The 18,159-nt window shown below is 38.5% G+C and overlaps 3 protein-coding genes across 3 annotated transcripts; 1 reads left to right on the plus strand and 2 right to left on the minus strand.

The window, feature by feature from the left end:
• Positions 1 to 1,148: 1,148 nt before the first annotated feature.
• Positions 1,149 to 4,946, minus strand: LOC127357440 (pro-opiomelanocortin). The gene is made up of 3 exons (XM_051389669.1): positions 4,843 to 4,946; positions 3,379 to 3,499; positions 1,149 to 2,557 (listed from the first exon to the last, which is right to left on the minus strand). Exons 2-3 carry the CDS (start codon positions 3,493 to 3,495, stop codon positions 2,036 to 2,038), a joined length of 639 nt encoding a protein of 212 aa, XP_051245629.1. The 5' UTR covers positions 3,496 to 3,499; positions 4,843 to 4,946; the 3' UTR covers positions 1,149 to 2,035.
• Positions 4,947 to 8,985: 4,039 nt separating this feature from the next.
• Positions 8,986 to 13,061, plus strand: LOC127357430 (angiopoietin-2-like). The gene is made up of 6 exons (XM_051389647.1): positions 8,986 to 9,671; positions 10,776 to 11,010; positions 11,602 to 11,736; positions 12,038 to 12,254; positions 12,642 to 12,837; positions 12,915 to 13,061. Exons 1-6 carry the CDS (start codon positions 9,036 to 9,038, stop codon positions 13,059 to 13,061), a joined length of 1,566 nt encoding a protein of 521 aa, XP_051245607.1. The 5' UTR covers positions 8,986 to 9,035.
• A 329-nt stretch (positions 13,062 to 13,390) lies between these two features.
• On the minus strand, positions 13,391 to 18,107 carry ndufb9 (NADH:ubiquinone oxidoreductase subunit B9). Its single transcript, XM_051389671.1, has 4 exons — positions 17,941 to 18,107; positions 14,719 to 14,911; positions 14,414 to 14,527; positions 13,391 to 13,823 (listed from the first exon to the last, which is right to left on the minus strand). The coding sequence occupies exons 1-4, from the start codon at positions 18,027 to 18,029 to the stop codon at positions 13,695 to 13,697; spliced, it is 525 nt and encodes a 174-aa protein (XP_051245631.1). The 5' UTR covers positions 18,030 to 18,107; the 3' UTR covers positions 13,391 to 13,694.
• Positions 18,108 to 18,159: the final 52 nt, after the last annotated feature.

An 18,159-nucleotide genomic window follows, 5' to 3' on the forward strand; every position in this document is an offset into this window, starting at 1 on the left:
CTCTCTCTCTCTCTCTCTCTCTCTCTCTCTCTCTCTCTCATATGCAAACAAGATCATTACTTGTCATTTCTTTGCTTGCAGTAATACTGATATCCTCTGTATGTTGAAACAATAAAGAATATAAGAATAAACCTCAGTTTAGTCGTGTTTACTTTATATTTAGTGCAAATTAGCAAATGCTAACACACTCAACTAAGATGGTGAACATGGTTTTTAACAAACCTGATAAACATTAGCATGTTGTCATTGCGAGCATGTCACTAATTAGCTTAAAACTCCACATCGGTATTAATGACATAAAAAACATCAATCCGAGATTCTCAGAGAAGAGTTTGTGCATCTCGTGGACAGTCAGAGAAACAATGCATCATCTCCAAATATCTACCATCATTCCAGACTTAAAGCTATAATGTGTAAATATTTCCACATTAAAATGTCTAAATAGCTAGATCTGTCTTATATAATCTTTCCTCGTTTAGACTGCTGCTCCCTCTTCACTCGCATTACTCAGTCCTCTCTGATCTGCTGGATCTGTGTTCTGTTTGAAGCGATTGCTGAAAACAAATTTTGTATATGTTAGCTTTTCTATAAGCACCCGTTTGCCTTTAGTTTTTGGCCGTATGCTTCAGTCTTTGGCATGTATTATGCATATATATGTATGTATGTATGTATATATGTTACTTTATTTTATCCTATATGTGAAGCACTTTATATGTTTTAAAATGTGCCTTATAAATAAGATTACTACTTTGTTATTAAGTGTGGTACGATGAATTAAAGGGTGACATTTACTGCATGTTTAATATTGAACATAAATATATTTTAGCACGCTGATGTTAGCATTTAGCTCAAACTATTGCTTGTTAGATTTGACATGTATCAAATTCAACTGAGTGGAGTTCCTGTTTTTGTAATATTGTTCATTGTTGGTAATAATAAAGATTTATATATTTCCCAATATATTAGGAATTCATTTCTGATACTGTGATAGATAGGTTGATAGAATAGATAGATAGATAGATAGATAGATAGATGGATAGATAGATAGATAGATAGATAGATAGATAGATAGATAGATAGATAGATAGATAGATAGATAGATAGATAGATAGATAGATAGATAGATAGATAAAAACAAGTCTCATGTCTTTTGCTTGCAAATACCTTTATGTTTTCATGTCATTTACAGTTATTTACATGACTCAATATATAAAACATTTTTCTGTCATTCTCTCTCTCTCTCTCTCTCACTCTATTTTTCTATCTCTCTCATTTCAGGACCGATCCCTGTGGGTGGAGGGACAGACAGGCAGAAGAAGGGAGCTTCGTATTGGTCATTAAAGTATCTGATCATCCCTGCCCAATGAGAATTATCTGCTGCTTAAACAGCCAATCAACACCGTCCTTGTTAAAAGATTATTTTCCTGACAAGCAATCTTTTTCTAGTGCTGCAAAACCTCTTAGTGAGGAGGTCAGGGTGAACAGATGCAACGAGGAAATCACTAGTTATATCCTTTTTCTTTCTGACGGTAAACATTTTAATCATGAAGTCAATAATTCCCAACTTTATCATCCTGCTGTAACCCCGCCTCCTAGAAATTACATTTATTCAGTACTGCACTTCCTACACTCAAAAAAACATTGTCGCAAAAAAACTATTTTCAATTAGTCATTTGGGTAATTTGGGCCAAAAATATCCTCAATTGTGAATATTTGCTCCTTTTTTTAATTTAATAAACACAGTCTGTATCAGGAAAAATCTGCTGGACATTTTTCACTGTTGTGTGAGGTTTTATTGACTAAACTACTAATCAAGACAATAACTGGTAATTAATCAATAATAAAAAATAATCCTTAATTAGGCTGTGATTACACTAAACAAATGATTCATTATTCACTGAATGTTGGAAATTAATTCAATTTCTAGGAGACAGGGAGTCAGATCAGAGAACGCTCATACGGGCTGTTTGGAGGACTTGTTGGCCAATCAGTCTGCTCATCTTCTATCTGTCTCTTCCCTCTCTTTTGTCCTCCCTCACTGCTCTCTCTTCTGCTCCTGTCCGTCTTTGTTGATGACATTTTTGAAGAGCGTGAGCAGGGGCCTCTGGCTGCGCTCGTCCCAGCTCTTCATGAAGCCACCGTAGCGTTTGCTGGCCGGCGGCCCGCCCCAGCGGAAGTGCTTCATCTTGTACGTGCCATCCTTCTTCTCGTGGAGCTGCTCCTCTTCCGCCACCTCCTGTGCCTTCTCCTCGTCCTCTGCCGCTATAATCTCGCTGGCAAGCTCTCGCCTTCTCATCTCTTCAGGGAAAACCTCGGCTGACTCCTCCTCCACGCCGTTGGAGGTGAAGACTTTGACCGGGCGGCGCTTTCGTCCAACAGGCTTCCCCCAGCGGAAATGCTCCATGGAGTAGGAGCGCTTGGCCTGTGGAGAGGAGGAGGAAGAGAACAGGGAGAGGGGAGGCAGAGACTCTGATGGAGGAAGAGGTTGGAGGTGGCCATCGCCCGGGATGATCGGTGTCTCTGCGGTGAGGTCGGAGCGACAGAGCTGGATACACTCCTGCAGGAGAGGACAGAGAAGGTGTTGACTGTAATAAGTGAACAGAGAGGAGACTACGGAGAATGGAAAAGCTCGCAAGGCATTGCCAGTATGCAGGGGTCAGAGGTCAAGGGATCCCTTTGGAAATGGCCTTGCCAGTTTTTCCATTACCAAAATTTTGCATGCTATCATGACATGTTAGGTACCAATGGATGTGTTAGGTCGTTGAGTTTCATATGACACCAGTAAGTCTGAAAAAACGGTGCAGAGTGGAAGAGGTAAGGATAATGGGGAGGCACTTGACGTGGCCAATCAGATTTCAGGGTGTCCAGTGCCCCTGCTTGTACCAAAATAAACCTGGAGGTCAACCAGCAGTTTGCACTCTGACATTTGTGCTGAAAATGCTAAAAAATGGAGGAAAACCAGCAGAGTTAGGCGAGATCCCGCATGAAGAAGCTTGTATGACTGTATAGCCAAACAGCTCAACAGTCCTAATGTGGGTCCACACCTTCAACACAGTCTTGTTGCCATAGTGAGGTTGCCAGGCAACCAGCACAATACCCAGAGATGCTGTTTTTAAAGGTCATTTTTACATTTCTGTCTGGTAAACAAATGAGATTCAACATCGAGGCACACTGGCTGTTTCCTCCTGCTTCAATACTTTATGCCAAGCTCAACCTGAGACCACATCAGCAGACATTTAAAGCAGGTAAAGCAAGAAATGTGTTGTTATAACACACTTCACACTGGTTATATATCAGACATTGTGGTTATCACCAGTGTACCTGTGTGTGTGTGTGTGTGTGTGTGTGTGTGTGTGTGTGTATGTGTGTGTGTGTTACCAGCATGTTGCTCTCAGAGTTGAGCTCCTGACAGCTGGGATGTTCCAAACACTGACCAACAGCTCCTCTGGCCACGCCCGCCAGCGCCACAGCCACCAATAACCACACAGGACACATTTCCCTGCGGCCAATCAGAGATAGCGACACATACATGTGATCTTCTGCAGACATTTACAAAGTAAAAGGCTCTCATAACGACGCACATGCAGTCAGATTCAAATCAGGTTCATTCATTTGGTTTTAATTTGTATTTCCAAAGCACAGCAGTGATTTTAAAAGTCATAAATGTAGAGAAATAAATAGGCCCACAGCTGAAACATTATCTTCAGCACAGAGAAACACTAAATAAAGTTAAACATTAAAGTGAAAAAAACAGTGTGGTGTAAATATCAAAAGATAAAAATCTGAAAAACAAACAAACATGACAACAAAATGTTTTTTTAATGATTAAAAAGTTCCACAATACTCATTATTGTATACACTTTATATAGACATTATTGTAATATACTGCAATTATAATATACAATATTTCACTGCTACCACATTCACTGCACATGGTAGAAATTAATATTTGACACGCAAGAAAATTGTTTCAGTGTCTTTTGTTGAGATGATGAAATAAAACAACAAATGTATGTATGATGAAATAAAACTTTACATGTTTATGTAATCACCAAAAGATCACCAATAACTTTAACTTAAAATATGATGTATAGAGTTTGTGGGATTGCTGCATTTACTTACATAAAACATCTCAATACTTCTTCCACCACTGATATTTGGGGAAGATTTTGAACAGCTTTTGTTTGAACCTGTGTAATCTGTGTACTTTGTACTGTAAGAAGATGGACGAACAATTGATCTATTCCAGCGCTTCCTCTGAAGTCGTCACTATTAATTCCTGCATGTTTCCAATGTTGCGTTATATTTGCACAGGTAAGCTCATGCTATGTGTTTAATAAGTGGATCTTTAAAATACTTTAACTCCATGGGTCATTTACCCCTATATCTATAGTATTTATAATATTTTTGGCTTTCTGTACGTTTCTCTTGACAGCATTATTTTTTCTTATTACAAACAGTCTAATGTAAAACAAACTTTTAATGGCTTTAACTGATTTTATGCTTGATTTGATATTGTTTTTTCTTGAGTTTTACTCTTTGTCTGCCTTTTATTTATTTATTTTGTAGTTGTGTTGTTTTTATTGATCATTTTGTTTCACATACTTAACATTGGTTATGAGTTATTTTACTGTAGTTACACTGAATTATGTTATTGTTTGTTATAATATTGATTTGTTGTATTATTGTTGTTAATATTGAAAATATATATAAAAATAGTTAGTGTCAGCCTATATAATATGTATTTATTTAAGCATATAGTGTATAAATATATGTTTTAATAAAATACATTATAAAAACAGGCTTGAAGAAATAAAATAAACATATAAGGAAGAAACTCACCACGCTGTCCTGTCTTTCTCTGTTGTTTTCTTGTTGTTCAGCTGTTGGACAAAGATTTCTGTCCCCTCCACTTCTGTCCCTCCAACCAACCCGATGATTTTATATCTTCAGCCAAGGACACACACACGCACACGCGCACACACACACACATACACACGCATGCATGATGACGTTATTACCTGAAATCTCCCCATCATTCTCTTATTCATGCTTGTAAACACGTACTGCTCCATGAAAATGGACAATCAATGAAATATCATCCCCCTCTTCCACCCACACAAACACACACACACACACACACACACACACACACACACCATCAGCATCATCATCATCATCACTCTCCAATGAAAAGCCCCTAACTCAAAAAGCTGAACAAGTCAAGATGCCACGCAAGCTGTGAGGCTGTAATGCTCATTGAGAAGAACCTGTTACAAAGATCCAAGCTTTGGTTTTAAAAGTGATTTTTTACATACTTTCAGTTATCAAACAAATGAACGTCTGTTGGTCTCACAGGATAGATTGTGGTGAAATTTTGACATCCATGGTCCCCAAAGGTTGAATCCTACTGACTTTGGTGATCCTCTGACTTTTCCTGTAGCACCACCATGAGGTGATGATGACAGTTGTGGTCTTGTGTAACTTCCTTTCAATTATTCAACAGATTGCCATAAAATTCAAACATTTGTTCAGGATGAATTGTAATAATTGTTTTGCGCCGTCATCAAGTCAAAATGTCACTTTTTCCAATACTTTGGTTCATGACCAAATACCTGCAAAACTAATGACATTCCCATCAGCCTTGACTATACTTTAGTGTTTAGTGCTTATGATTCCCATCGATTCGTAGGGGCCTAACTATAACTATATTGTTTTAAAAATCTTACTGACACCACAACTGTAACGACAACGACAGTGACGAACGATATTGTTGGGATCACTTTTAGTGCAATTTAAGTTAACAATATCATGGTGTACAACTTATTAAATGCGTATATAACGTAGGCTGCAGATTACACATACATAATATAATTGTAGCACTGATGGGGTCTCTGGAGTTTGTTTGGTACTTATTGTTTTGTTTTTGTGTATGAAGTATGAATAAAATCGTACCGTAGTCGCACGCAACAGAAAGAAACACAACATATTAATCTCCATTCACCACCTTGCTGCTGCTGCAGCTGTTAAATGTCAGCGGACATATGAAGCAGATTAACACCAGACCAACATGTTGTCACAGGGGAGAAAAGGGGATTCAAACCTGTGGGTCAGAGTCTACAGTTACACACACCCTGGCCTGCTGCAGCATCTCTCCATTGTTTGAGCCCTCAGTGTGACTAATGACGGATCTGAAGGGGATTGACTTGTTTAACGGACCACCAGGGAAAAGGCTGATGAGGGGGAACATCATTTTTAAAGTTCAGTGTCAACCAGGAGACTCGCTTTAAGACTCTGAGGTTATGCTGACCGGCACTTTCAGACCCTTCATCCACCAGGAGCCTCTCTTTTCAGCTCCAGGTCCACTATTATAAAGGCATCCGTTTACAGAAGTGTTTGTCAGAAGGTTGGACACTGTCTGAAAACTGTACTCTATCAATGTCATAATTTGAGTGACTGTGTCTCAAAAATGTATGTAATTTTCTGAAAAAAGTCACGTGCAGTGATTGGTTGGGTGTGTGGAGGTGTAAACGTGGCCAGACTATGAACCTTTTCCCTCAAACTACATAGATCACTGTTTGTATGTATAGTATGTTTCTTGTTTTAAGCATACTCCGGTCGTAGAGCTCCATGTACGCCAGCAACCTAAGATAAGATACGATAAGATGTACCTTTATTGATCCACCTTTGGAGATATTTAAAAACCACTTTATATGGCTCTACATCCACATAGAACCTCTTTTTAAAACGTCACCGCTCTAAGTCTGTTTTTAAGGCTATATGTTCCTCCGTCTGTCCTTTCTTTTTTTTCTGTTTTTCTAATGGAACAAACTGAGGCAGGCAGGTAAATATAAACCCATTAGAGGGCTCCCACAGCCTTGAACCTCCATTCAATCCATTACACACACACACACACACACACACACACACACACACACACACACACACACACACACACACAGAGAGAGAGAGAGAGAGAGAGAGAGAGAGAGAGAGAGAGAGAGAGAGAGAGAGAGAGAGAGAGACAAAGACATTCTGGTATGTTCTGGAAGAATATAAAGTGGTAAAGGCAGGATAAAACAAAAGTCAAACCAATGACATTATCGACACAGTATCAGAACTGGCGGCACTTTATTCACCAAATCCTGCAATTAAATGTTCAATTAAATAAGTCTTTTTGTGCTTTTGTCGACACTGAACAAATACAGTCCTGCAAAAAATATTTTCAGAATAAAACCATTTTGCTGTAGCACTGAAATCAACAGTAGAGTTAAAGTAGCACCTTACATTAAGTGCATTTATTAAAATGGTCATTACTGTTTAGTCAACAGCCAAATGTGCCAAACGTTTTGCTGAAGCTGAAGTGCAGTTTGATATAGACAAATCAAAGCTGCAGTGTGACCATGAATTCCAGATGCACATCCTTAAACATGTAATCAGATTCACATGTCACATGTAACGGTCAACAAGGTCAGCGGTCTGTACCATTCGATTCATATAATAGTAAAAAACGATGATATATTATTAACTTAATTTCATAAGCTTTAGTAAAGTCCAACAATATGATACTAATTGTATTTCTGAGACAGAATAAAGATTTGATCGAGTACATTTGACAATAATACAAGTTACAGAAGTCAAGATGAATACAGGAGAGAAGTCAGTGCTATAGATACAGGTCAGAGGTCAGTACTGTCTATTTGATTCATATAATAGAAACAATAATGATATTGTAACTATTAACGTTATTCCATGTTTTAGTGAAGTCTAATAATTTGACACTAATTCTGTGATACAATTGAAAGAAAGAAATGCAAATATTCTAGTTAACTGTGTTATGTCAGTTACTGTAACTCGAGTTGCATTACATAAATCCCATTATTTGTAATCTATTACCTACCAGTCTACCTTCCCTGCCAATCCCCTTAGAGGATTATTAGAATAAGATGTCATACACACACACACATACCGACACACAAACACAGACATACACACTGACCAACAGTCTCCTGGTTGTCCTGATGCTTTTCCATTGAGGTGAATTCAGCGCTGGGATGCTGGGACATACAGGGTGACATGCAGGTAGGTGAAATAACTAATATTGTGTTTCCACTTAAATAGAAAATTCATATTAACCATAGCATCATAACAAACTTTGTTAATGTTTTAGCTCATTCGCTGCCTTTAGTTTTGTTGTCAAATTGCATTGTCATCATGTGGTAATACAGTTGAAAGTAGGGACAGTTCTGACTTTCTTGAAGGTGCATTTAAGAACAAGGAAATGTAGACAAGTAAAAGTCTTAATTTGCCCAAAATCTATAGTAGATTTTCCCCCACTGAAGATAGTAAAGAATTAGACAACAAACAATGTCTGTGTTTGTGGCACAAATCCATGGGCAAACTTCATCTGGACTTGTTTCTACTCTTCAACATTTTGTTTCCAACCACAGTGGCAGATTCAACCCTCAGCTCTGAACCTTTCCTTTGATTTGGCTTGGACCTCGGCAGGATCTGGGTTGGATTTATATCTGTTTACAAAGGACCAGTATCATCTAAAACTACTCTCTTCACCTCAGTTTCTTTTTTCTTTCAAGATTTGTTCAGTTAATCATCACATTGATGGAAAATAGTTTCTCTCACTGATTGTAACCCTGTCTTCTGGACTAAAAAGTAACAAGAGTTTCAGGGATCTCTTCTGCTACCAATCCAATGAATGTTGAAGCACAAGCCCTTGCGCCATTGGACCAGGTTGAGCACTTTCATAGAAACCTGGCTGGGATGTTAGAGTTTGAAGGTCCAGTGGGTTTGTGTTTAAGCCGTGAATCATGGACAAAAATTCCATTTGAACAAAACTTCATCTGGACTTTCTTTCACTTTGTTTTGGACTGTCCATCCCCATCCTGAATCTAAGCCTCAAGCCTAACTTTGGGCCAAGTCTGGACCTCATCTTGCTGCTGACATCTGACCCTGATGTTGATCCGGCAACAGATTCTACAGGTGACTTCACTCCAAATCAATAACCAGGGAGTTATTGAATGTTCAGGATGAAGTTGCAATCCATTTTAGTGACTTTTGTCTTACTGATCGGCTGGTGTTACCCGTCTACAGCCTCTGATGAACACCCAGATGTTGGACATGATGAGGATGTACACCCCAATACCCTCACAGAAACAAACGGGGATGTTCTGGACATTGATATCCTAACAAGCAGGGATGTACCTGACACAAACACTGAAACAAACTGGGACGACAACAACAAGGACAACTATGAGGACGCTGATTGGCATCCTCCTTCCTCCCTCTTGGAAACAGACCACGACCTGCACCCAGACTTCCCGCCGGTGATACGCAGTGGCAACACTGGTGTTACCAACAGTGCCAACCAAACCTTCAACCGGACTATTAGTAGTTCATCAGCACAGTGCGGTGAGTACAGCAGCCAGCTGATGTCTAACGGCCAGTGCCGGCTGATAGCAACGCTGCCTCCAGTGCCGGTGGGAACGTCACAGAAGCGTTGCCCAGATATGTTCCGCTGTACAGACGATGTCTCAAATTGGCTTCACGAGAACCAGAACAGAAAGGAGCAACTGGAGGAGCTAAGAGAGACAATGTCAGAGCTGCAGGAGGAGCTGAGGAACCACCGGCATCGAGTCAAGGTCCTGGAGATGCAGGTACACACTGTTCAGTAGTTTACTATACATACGTATGTGTATATACACAATGAAACAGCAGCTTAACTTTCTTAAAGGAATAACATTTGGAAATTACACTGTGTTCAATTTTATAGGCAAATTTATTCATGGTGCCAGAAACTGATGTTAAGACATGTTTGCACGAGTTGTAAATGCTCCAACTTGAGTGAAAAGGTTTCATGTATCCCTTGACTTTACGTATCTGCTTCATGTGCAGACATAAGAGGAAAAACGAGACACTGGAGGAAAATCCGACAGAGGCTGAGCTGCCTCAGAGACATGTGCATCCATAAACAGGCGTGAGGCTGTGCATAAACTGAGCCTAGAGCACCACCATGGGATATGTGGGGGTTGATCAACAAAGTTCATCAACAGAATAGAAACAATACAGGCAATGCCCCAAAACACTAACATCTGATAATATTGCTTTTTAATACATGCAGTTGTTTTCCAAAATAGGTTAAAGGACTATTCTTTCTCTCTCACACCATTGTTTATCTCTGCCTCTTGTTATCTCTCTGTCTGTCTTAATCTCTCTGTCTTGACACCCACTAAGTCCTCCTTAACCCTGAATGCTAACAGGATTAGCTGCATGGGCCCAATATCCTTCTGTGTCTGCGTGACCCAAAGAGCATGTTTCTGGGCTGCAGTGTCTCCGGACTGCCCCTCCTCAAAATCAAGCTGAGGTTGCAAGCTGACTTTGTGATGTGGTGCCATTGTTTACTGCCGGAGGTTTAACAGAAAGTCTAAATGTACCTGTACTTGTGTTTGCTGTCAATGAAAACTATAGATTTGGATGTCCATCTTGGTATTTCACTATATTAGTCCACATAAATGAGGCAATAGCTAAATCTTGCCAAGATGATGATAAAAAGAAAAGTACTTACTTACTAAAAGGTAACTGGTGAGCAGCAGTAGCCATCTTGTATATATATTAAATAATAGATAAGACACTTTCCGTGTGCATTTCCTCAAAACTGTCTCAACCTTACAGTTTCTTTCTTTTAGGAGAACAATGACAAATCTCACCAGCACCTTATACAGATTTAACACTCTCATTTCTTCTCTCTTTCTGTCTTGCAGGATGGAGAAAGTGTTGGTTTAAACTCAACCTTTGACCAGCGGTTGCATTCTCTGGAGTTGCGTTACACCAAGGCCGACACATTGCTCCACGTGCACGCAGCGCTGCTGTACGAGCTGCAGGAGCAGCTCCACAACCTGTCAGACACCGTGGAGCGCATGAGCCGCAACACGGGCTGCACGATCAACGTAATCAGAACCACACCGCTGCTCGGCATGCGTGACACACTGCCACCAGGTACACATGCAACCAACACAGTGGTGAGTTGCATGTTGCACAACGTTCTTGCAACCTTACAGCCACACAGTTCTTCCTGAAGGCCACATGACTTATTTTATTCAGATTCAGCAAACAATGTTTTATTTTAAAGTTAAACTACCACCAGTCAGATTTATTTCCTTGGCTTTGCGTGTCCCAACCTGTCCATTGATGCTTGTATTGTGTCTGTGTTGTTTTTTATGTCGGGGTGTTCTTGTAGAACGTTGTTACCCTAAGAAAAGTATGGCTCCAGGAAAACACATGAAAAACCCAACCTGTTAGAAGAGATGAGGAATATATTCTTCCACCCAGAAGTGAACATTTTGTGACAGCCCAGGTTTATAAATACTAAATACTTACTAATGTAAGTGCATGGATGGAGTTTAATATACTTCTGATTGACAGTTTTCATTGTTGTACAGTTTATTGGTTGTGTCTAATGATGCAGTTCATCATTGAGATTATGATATTTACTTGCAACATTCTCAACATAATCAGATTTAGTTGACAGTTTGATGGTTTCATGATGCTGAGTGAAGCCGTCTCTGTCTTTCTCTCTCTCTCTCTCAGATGGACAGCACCTGTCTTTCTGTCCATCGGACTGTGCATCTCTGTATCTCAATGGCGTTCGTCGCTCTGGTGTTTACAACATAGTCCTGTCGCCAGGCGCCACCCTGCCTGTCTACTGCGACATGGAGACCGAGGGTGAGGCACGCACCTTTTTCATGACATTAAAGCGATGATCAGCTGCAGATCAGGTGACTAAGTTGAAATGGTTTTGTCATGTTTGGAGCCACGCCCACAGACACGCCCTCTACCACACCTTGAAATAGAAAGGTAGAAAGAGTCTGTGTCAGTGTATGTTATACACCTTCTGCACAGCTGTGTGCACTCTAATGTGTCTACCTGTACAGTTGTCTACCAATGTGTGTGTACCTTTGTGTGTTTATTAATACCAATATTTAAACATAAAAATAAACATTCGCTGTGTACGTGTGTGCCTCAGGTGGGGGCTGGACGGTGTTTCAGCGGCGGCGCGATGGCTCTGTGAGTTTTAACCGCGGCTGGTCGGAGTACCGCAGTGGGTTTGGCGAGCCGCTAGGAGAACACTGGCTGGGCAACCAACAACTCCACCTGCTGTCCAACCATGGCCATTACAGCCTCCGCATTGACCTGCATGACTGGAGCCACGCCCACAGATACGCCCTGTACCACACCTTCAGGTAGATAGACTGTGGAAGAGGGCTAGAAGAAGGATTGGTATTATGTAATTAGTGGACAGAGCTTTCGTGTCTGAGAAAATAAGTTTAAGTGTCTTAAACCTGCATTCTTTCTAATGACCAGCAGGGGGCAGCTCAATGGGCTGCAAAAAAGAAGTCAGATAGTATTAAGTCTTATGAAGAAATGAGCCAACCTCTGACTTGATTAATTAGATCAGTGAACAGTTTCCTAATGAGTTTATGGTCTCAATCTCTAGTTTCAGTCTTCTTCTATACAGCACGATGTTCATTTAGTAAATGATGGTCCCATTTGGCCCCGATAAAACAGGGCATGCTTTAGGGCCTGGAGATTATTTATAGAGATTATAGTTCCTCCTACTCCTTCTGCAGAATAGAGGATGAGGAGAACCAGTACCGCCTCCATGTGTCTGGTTTCAGTGGAACGGTGGAGGATTCGTTCGGTTGGTACCACGACCAGCAGGGCTTCAGCACTCCAGACACGGGAAACATCTGTGCCGAGATCAGCCACTCCGGTTGGTGGTTCCACCAGTGTTTCTACGCCAACCTCAATGGCGTCTACTACAAGGTAGGACTGTCTACAAGAACAAGATTGTTGTTACGTTGTACAAATTTGTTAATGTTGTACTTGTGTTTATCCACCAGGGGGGGCGCTACTCTTTGAAAGCCAAGAACCTACTCGGCCCGGACGGCATTGTCTGGTTCTCCTGGAAGGAATCAGACTTCTACTCTCTGAAGGCGGTCACCATGATGATACGGCCACGCCACTTCAGACCACGCTTGTCGCCATAGTGATGGAGGCTTTTTTTAAATTGAGCAACAAATAGAAGTCTGAAGGGCTGCTAATAACCGCCTCCAGGGGCTGCCAGACATACTCACTAAAGCATCAACTATGTATTTATCGGCTGCTTGCTCCTGAATAAGTAGCATCTGTGAAAAACTACAGTGGTCAGCTGTTATATGAAAGTCTTTTTTAAATAAAATTATATGTTTGTGAGACATTTTTTTAAGATTTATGCCTTAAGTGGGAACCAAGTCTAAGTCAGAAAGTACTGAGACAGACTAACATTGCTACCTCCTCATCATACCCACTGTAGATGTCTTCAGTTGCACACAAACAATTTTCATTATACATTTATTTATTGGAACAGGTATTAAGTTTTACATCTACAGGACGTCCCAAAGTCACCGACCTCCTTAAACCCCAAAAAAACTGTAGTTGTGAAGGTGTGAATTCCAGCAGGTTGTGTTTCTCAGTCATGCAACCTGCACAGGTGAACCTCCTCAGAAATGACTCTAATAAAACATTCTTTACAGACAAGATGGTTCAATTAGAGGTCGGCCAGTCTTCGTGCTGCTGTTGTGTGGTTGGGATAGTTTGCCCTCAGACTGCGGGGCTGACCGACGCCAAGAGGCGGAGGGGGTTTACGGGCGCTCCCTGGGGCGGGTGACGTAATGCCACCACAGAGGGGGGAGTTCGCCCTCTTGGCGAGCAGGAGGGAGGGTTTCGGTCTTGGGGCCGCCGTCTTTAGTCTCAGCCTGCAGCTGGGCGACCTGGAACCAGACAGGAGAGGGAAAGGTTAAACACACGGGCTGCAACAATTATTTTCATTATCATTCGGGGTCTTTTGTCTATGAAATGTCAGAGAGCTGTGAAAAGGTTCAATCACAATTTCTCAGAGCCAAAGGGGAACACTTCACATTGTTCAAGGTATTAAATGAGTGATATAAAACAGAGAGAAGCACATTTGAGAAGCTGGAGCCAGCAAATATGATTATCACACTGTGAATGTTTGAATACTTCCACATTATTTTAATTTCAAGTTTATTTTCAATGAGAAAATGTTTTATCTTTAAGGCTGTGACATGCTGACTGGGTCTCAATAGTCTAAGCTAACTCAAGCGCCACCTGGTGGAAATAACCGATACTATCAGCTTGCTGGATAAAGTTCATACGTGCACATACATTGTCAAAGGTAAGTTGCTCCCATTCACACCAACAATTAACACCCATTTCTCCTGGGTTCATCCTTTACTGTTAGCAGGGTGAGCAGTACTGTAATGTATGGAGAATATAGAACAGTGAAGAGGGTGATAGGTGGTATGTAAAAGGTCTCCTGTGGACAGACAGGATTGATGCCCACCTCTTTGTCCCAGCTGAGCGCTCTCAGTTTCTTCCACTGTTCCCTCTTGGTGAAGTAGTCGGGATACATGGCCTTCTCTGAGGGGTGCCAGTGGTCCAGCAGCCACTCTGGGGCCTACAGGAAACAAAGCAGAGCTCAGGACTGATATCATAACGACGGTCAACATTTAAACTTTCCAGCAGAGGGCAGTGACACTAAGAGCACACACACTTCCTCAGCATCCCATAAACTTTTTCTTTCTGTAGTAACATAAGAGAACAGACTGAAAAACAAACGGGGATTACTTCCACGCAGCCCTGCCTCACCTTGTAGCTCTCGTATCTCTCGTAGGAGGTCCCTCCGGGGGAGTCGGGGAAGACGATGGGCTCAGAGTGTTGGTACTCCCAGAACTCCTCCTCTCCCGCCTTCAGCATCATGGTGGCCTTCACCATGTCCTTCTCAGGCTTGTTCTCATCGAAGCGAGCTCGCAGAACGCAGGCGTGGAAGCGGAATTTGTCTCTGCAGCGGGGAAAAAGGCCACAGCATTCAAACATCTTACATCCGTGTTTCTCTTCCAGCATCAGGCTGCCCAACGACCGGCGGAACAATACAGCTTCATACGCTGACCGCACGAGGCCGGTTGATCACTATGAATGGAAGATTATTTATTTTTAACTGTTGTCTAACAAACAGTGTTTCTTCCTCTTGAACAAACAACTACAGATGTTTGATTCTTCGTCAGCTCTTATGATGAAATGCAAGTTATGGAGATCAATTAAAATTAGTAAGATAGTCGTATATCGAGTGGTTTATTGATTCTCAACTATTAGCTGTATTAGAAACAGATGACTTAATTACACAATAAAATGTGAATTATTATCAATAATAAATCTCTATATCTAACAAACCTTTATTAAACTGAGCAGCAACCAACATAACAACCTTTAATTGTTCAGTTCAACATATGGAGTTCAAACAGAGGCCTTGATGAGTGACTTTATTGATTATCTGGATATTAATTGATTATCAGGCTGTTAATAAGTGTCGATAAGAGCTTCAGTAAACATAATGACAAACTTTCATTCACTGTTATCAACACGAGCTGTGGCCCAGTAAACCTGCACATCAACAGGACAGCAGCACGGCTTTAATGGACTGAAGAATATCGATAGAAATATAAATATAGAGAATATAGATAGAAATATAGAGAATATAGATAGAAATATAAATATAATATAGAGAAATATAGATAGAAATATAAATATAGAGAATATAGATAGAAATATAAATATAGAGAATATAGATAGAAATATAAATATAGAGAATATAGATAGAAATATAAATATAGAGTATATAGATAGAGATAGAAATATAAATATAGAGTATATAGATAGAAATATAGAGTATATAGATAGAAATATAGAGAATATAGATAGAAATATAAATATAGAGTATATAGAGATATAAATATAGAGTATATAGATAGAAATATAAATATAGAGTATGTAGATAGAAATATAATATATAGAGTATATAGATAGAAATATAAATAAAGAGAATATAGATAGAAATATAAATATAGAGTATATAGATAGAAATATAAATATAGAGAATATAGATAGAAATATAAATATAGAGAATATAGATAGAATATAATAAGAGTATATGATGAAATATAATATGAGAATATAGATGTATTATATATTTAATATATAGATATATAAATATAGAGAATATAGATAGAAATATAAATATAGAGAATATAGATAGAAATATAAATATAGAGAATATAGATAGAAATATAAATATAGAGTATATAGATAGAAATATAAATATAGAGAATATAGATAGAAATATAAATATAGAGAATATAGATAGAAATATAAATATAGAGTATATAGATAGAAATATAAATATAGAGAATATAGATAGAAATATAAATATAGAGAATATAGATAGAAATATAAATATGGTGATGATATATAAATATAGAGAATATAGATAGAAATATAAATATAGAGAATATAGATAGAGATAGAAATATAAATATAGAGTATATAGATAGAGTATAGAAATAGAAATATAGAGTTTATAGAGTGTAAATATAGAGTATATAGATAGAGTATAGAAATAGTAGAGTATAGAGTATATAGATAGAGTATAGAAATAGAAATATAGAGTTTGATGTATATTGAGAATATAATATAGAGTATAGAGTATATAGATAGAGTATAGAAATATAAATATAGAGTATAGAGTATATAGATAGAGTATAGAAATATAAATATAGAGTTTGTAGATATAGAGTATATAGATAGTATATAGATAGAGATAGAAATAGAAATATAGAGTATAGAGTATATAGATAGAGTATAGAAATAGAAATATAGAGTATATAGATAGAGTATATAGATAGAGTATAGAAATAGAAATATAGAGTTTGTAGATAGAGTATATAGATAGAGTATGTAGATAGAGATAGAAATATAAATATAGAGCATATAGATAGAGTATATAGATAGAGATAGAAATAGAAATATAGAGCTATAGTGAGTATATAGATGAGTTGTATGATGTTAATATAGTTTTTATATTATTTTATATATAGAGTATATAGATAGAGTATATAGATAGAGATAGAAATATAAATATAGAGCATATAGATAGAGTATATAGATAGAGATAGAAATAGAAATATAGAGTATAGAGATAGAGATAGATATAGAAATATAAATATAGAGCATATAGATAGGTTATAGATAGAGGATATAAATATAGAGTTTAGATAGATAGAGTATATAGATAGAGTATAGAAATATAAATATAGAGTATAGAGATATATATGTAGAGTATAGAAATATAAATATAGAGTATAGAGTATGTAGATAGAGATAGAAATATAAATATAGAGTTTGTAGATAGAGTATATAGATAGAGTATGTAGATAGAAATATAAATATAGAATATATAGAGTATAGAAATATAAATATAGAGTATATAGATAGAGTATAGAAATATAAATATAGAGTATATAGATAGAGTATATAGATAGAGATAGAAATAGAAATATAGAGTATGTAGATAGAGTATAGAGATATAAATATAGAGTATATAGATAGAGTATATAGATAGAGATAGAAATATAAATATAGAGTATATAGATAGAATATAAATATAGAGTATAGAAATAGAAATATAGAGTTATAGAGTATATAGATATAGATAGAAATATAAATATAGAGTATGTAGATAGAGTATATAGATAGAGATAGAAATATAAATATAGAGTATATAGAAATAGAAATATAGAGTATAGAGTATATAGATATAGATAGAAATATAAATATAGAGTATGTAGATAGAGTATGAGATAGTTATAGATAGAGATAGAAATATAAATATAGAGTTAGTTTACTGTAGAACCGACTGACCTGAGGCATCAGTGACCTGGCTAACACTTAGCTTAGCCGTTAGCTTAGCCGTTAGCTGAGCAGACAAACTGAGGCCACATCGCGTATTTCTACGGAGCTTCAGCGAACTGCTCTTACCTGAAGACGCACCACGACTCGAGGTGTCTCAGAGATTTCTTGTAGAGCCGCAGCACCTTTTGCTGGTGAGTAAGATAAGCAGAGGCCATTTTACTTTCTTCACCGTCCCCTGTCACCTTCTCGACCGAGCGGCGCGGGGCATTCTGGGAGTCTGTGCTGGAGTGTGGACGTTATGACCGTAAATGGTAAAAGAGATGCGCAACAAAGGTTAGTGTTGTT

Source organism: Dicentrarchus labrax, unplaced genomic scaffold (genome assembly GCF_905237075.1).
Source record: "Dicentrarchus labrax unplaced genomic scaffold, dlabrax2021, whole genome shotgun sequence".
NCBI lineage: Eukaryota > Metazoa > Chordata > Actinopteri > Moronidae > Dicentrarchus > Dicentrarchus labrax.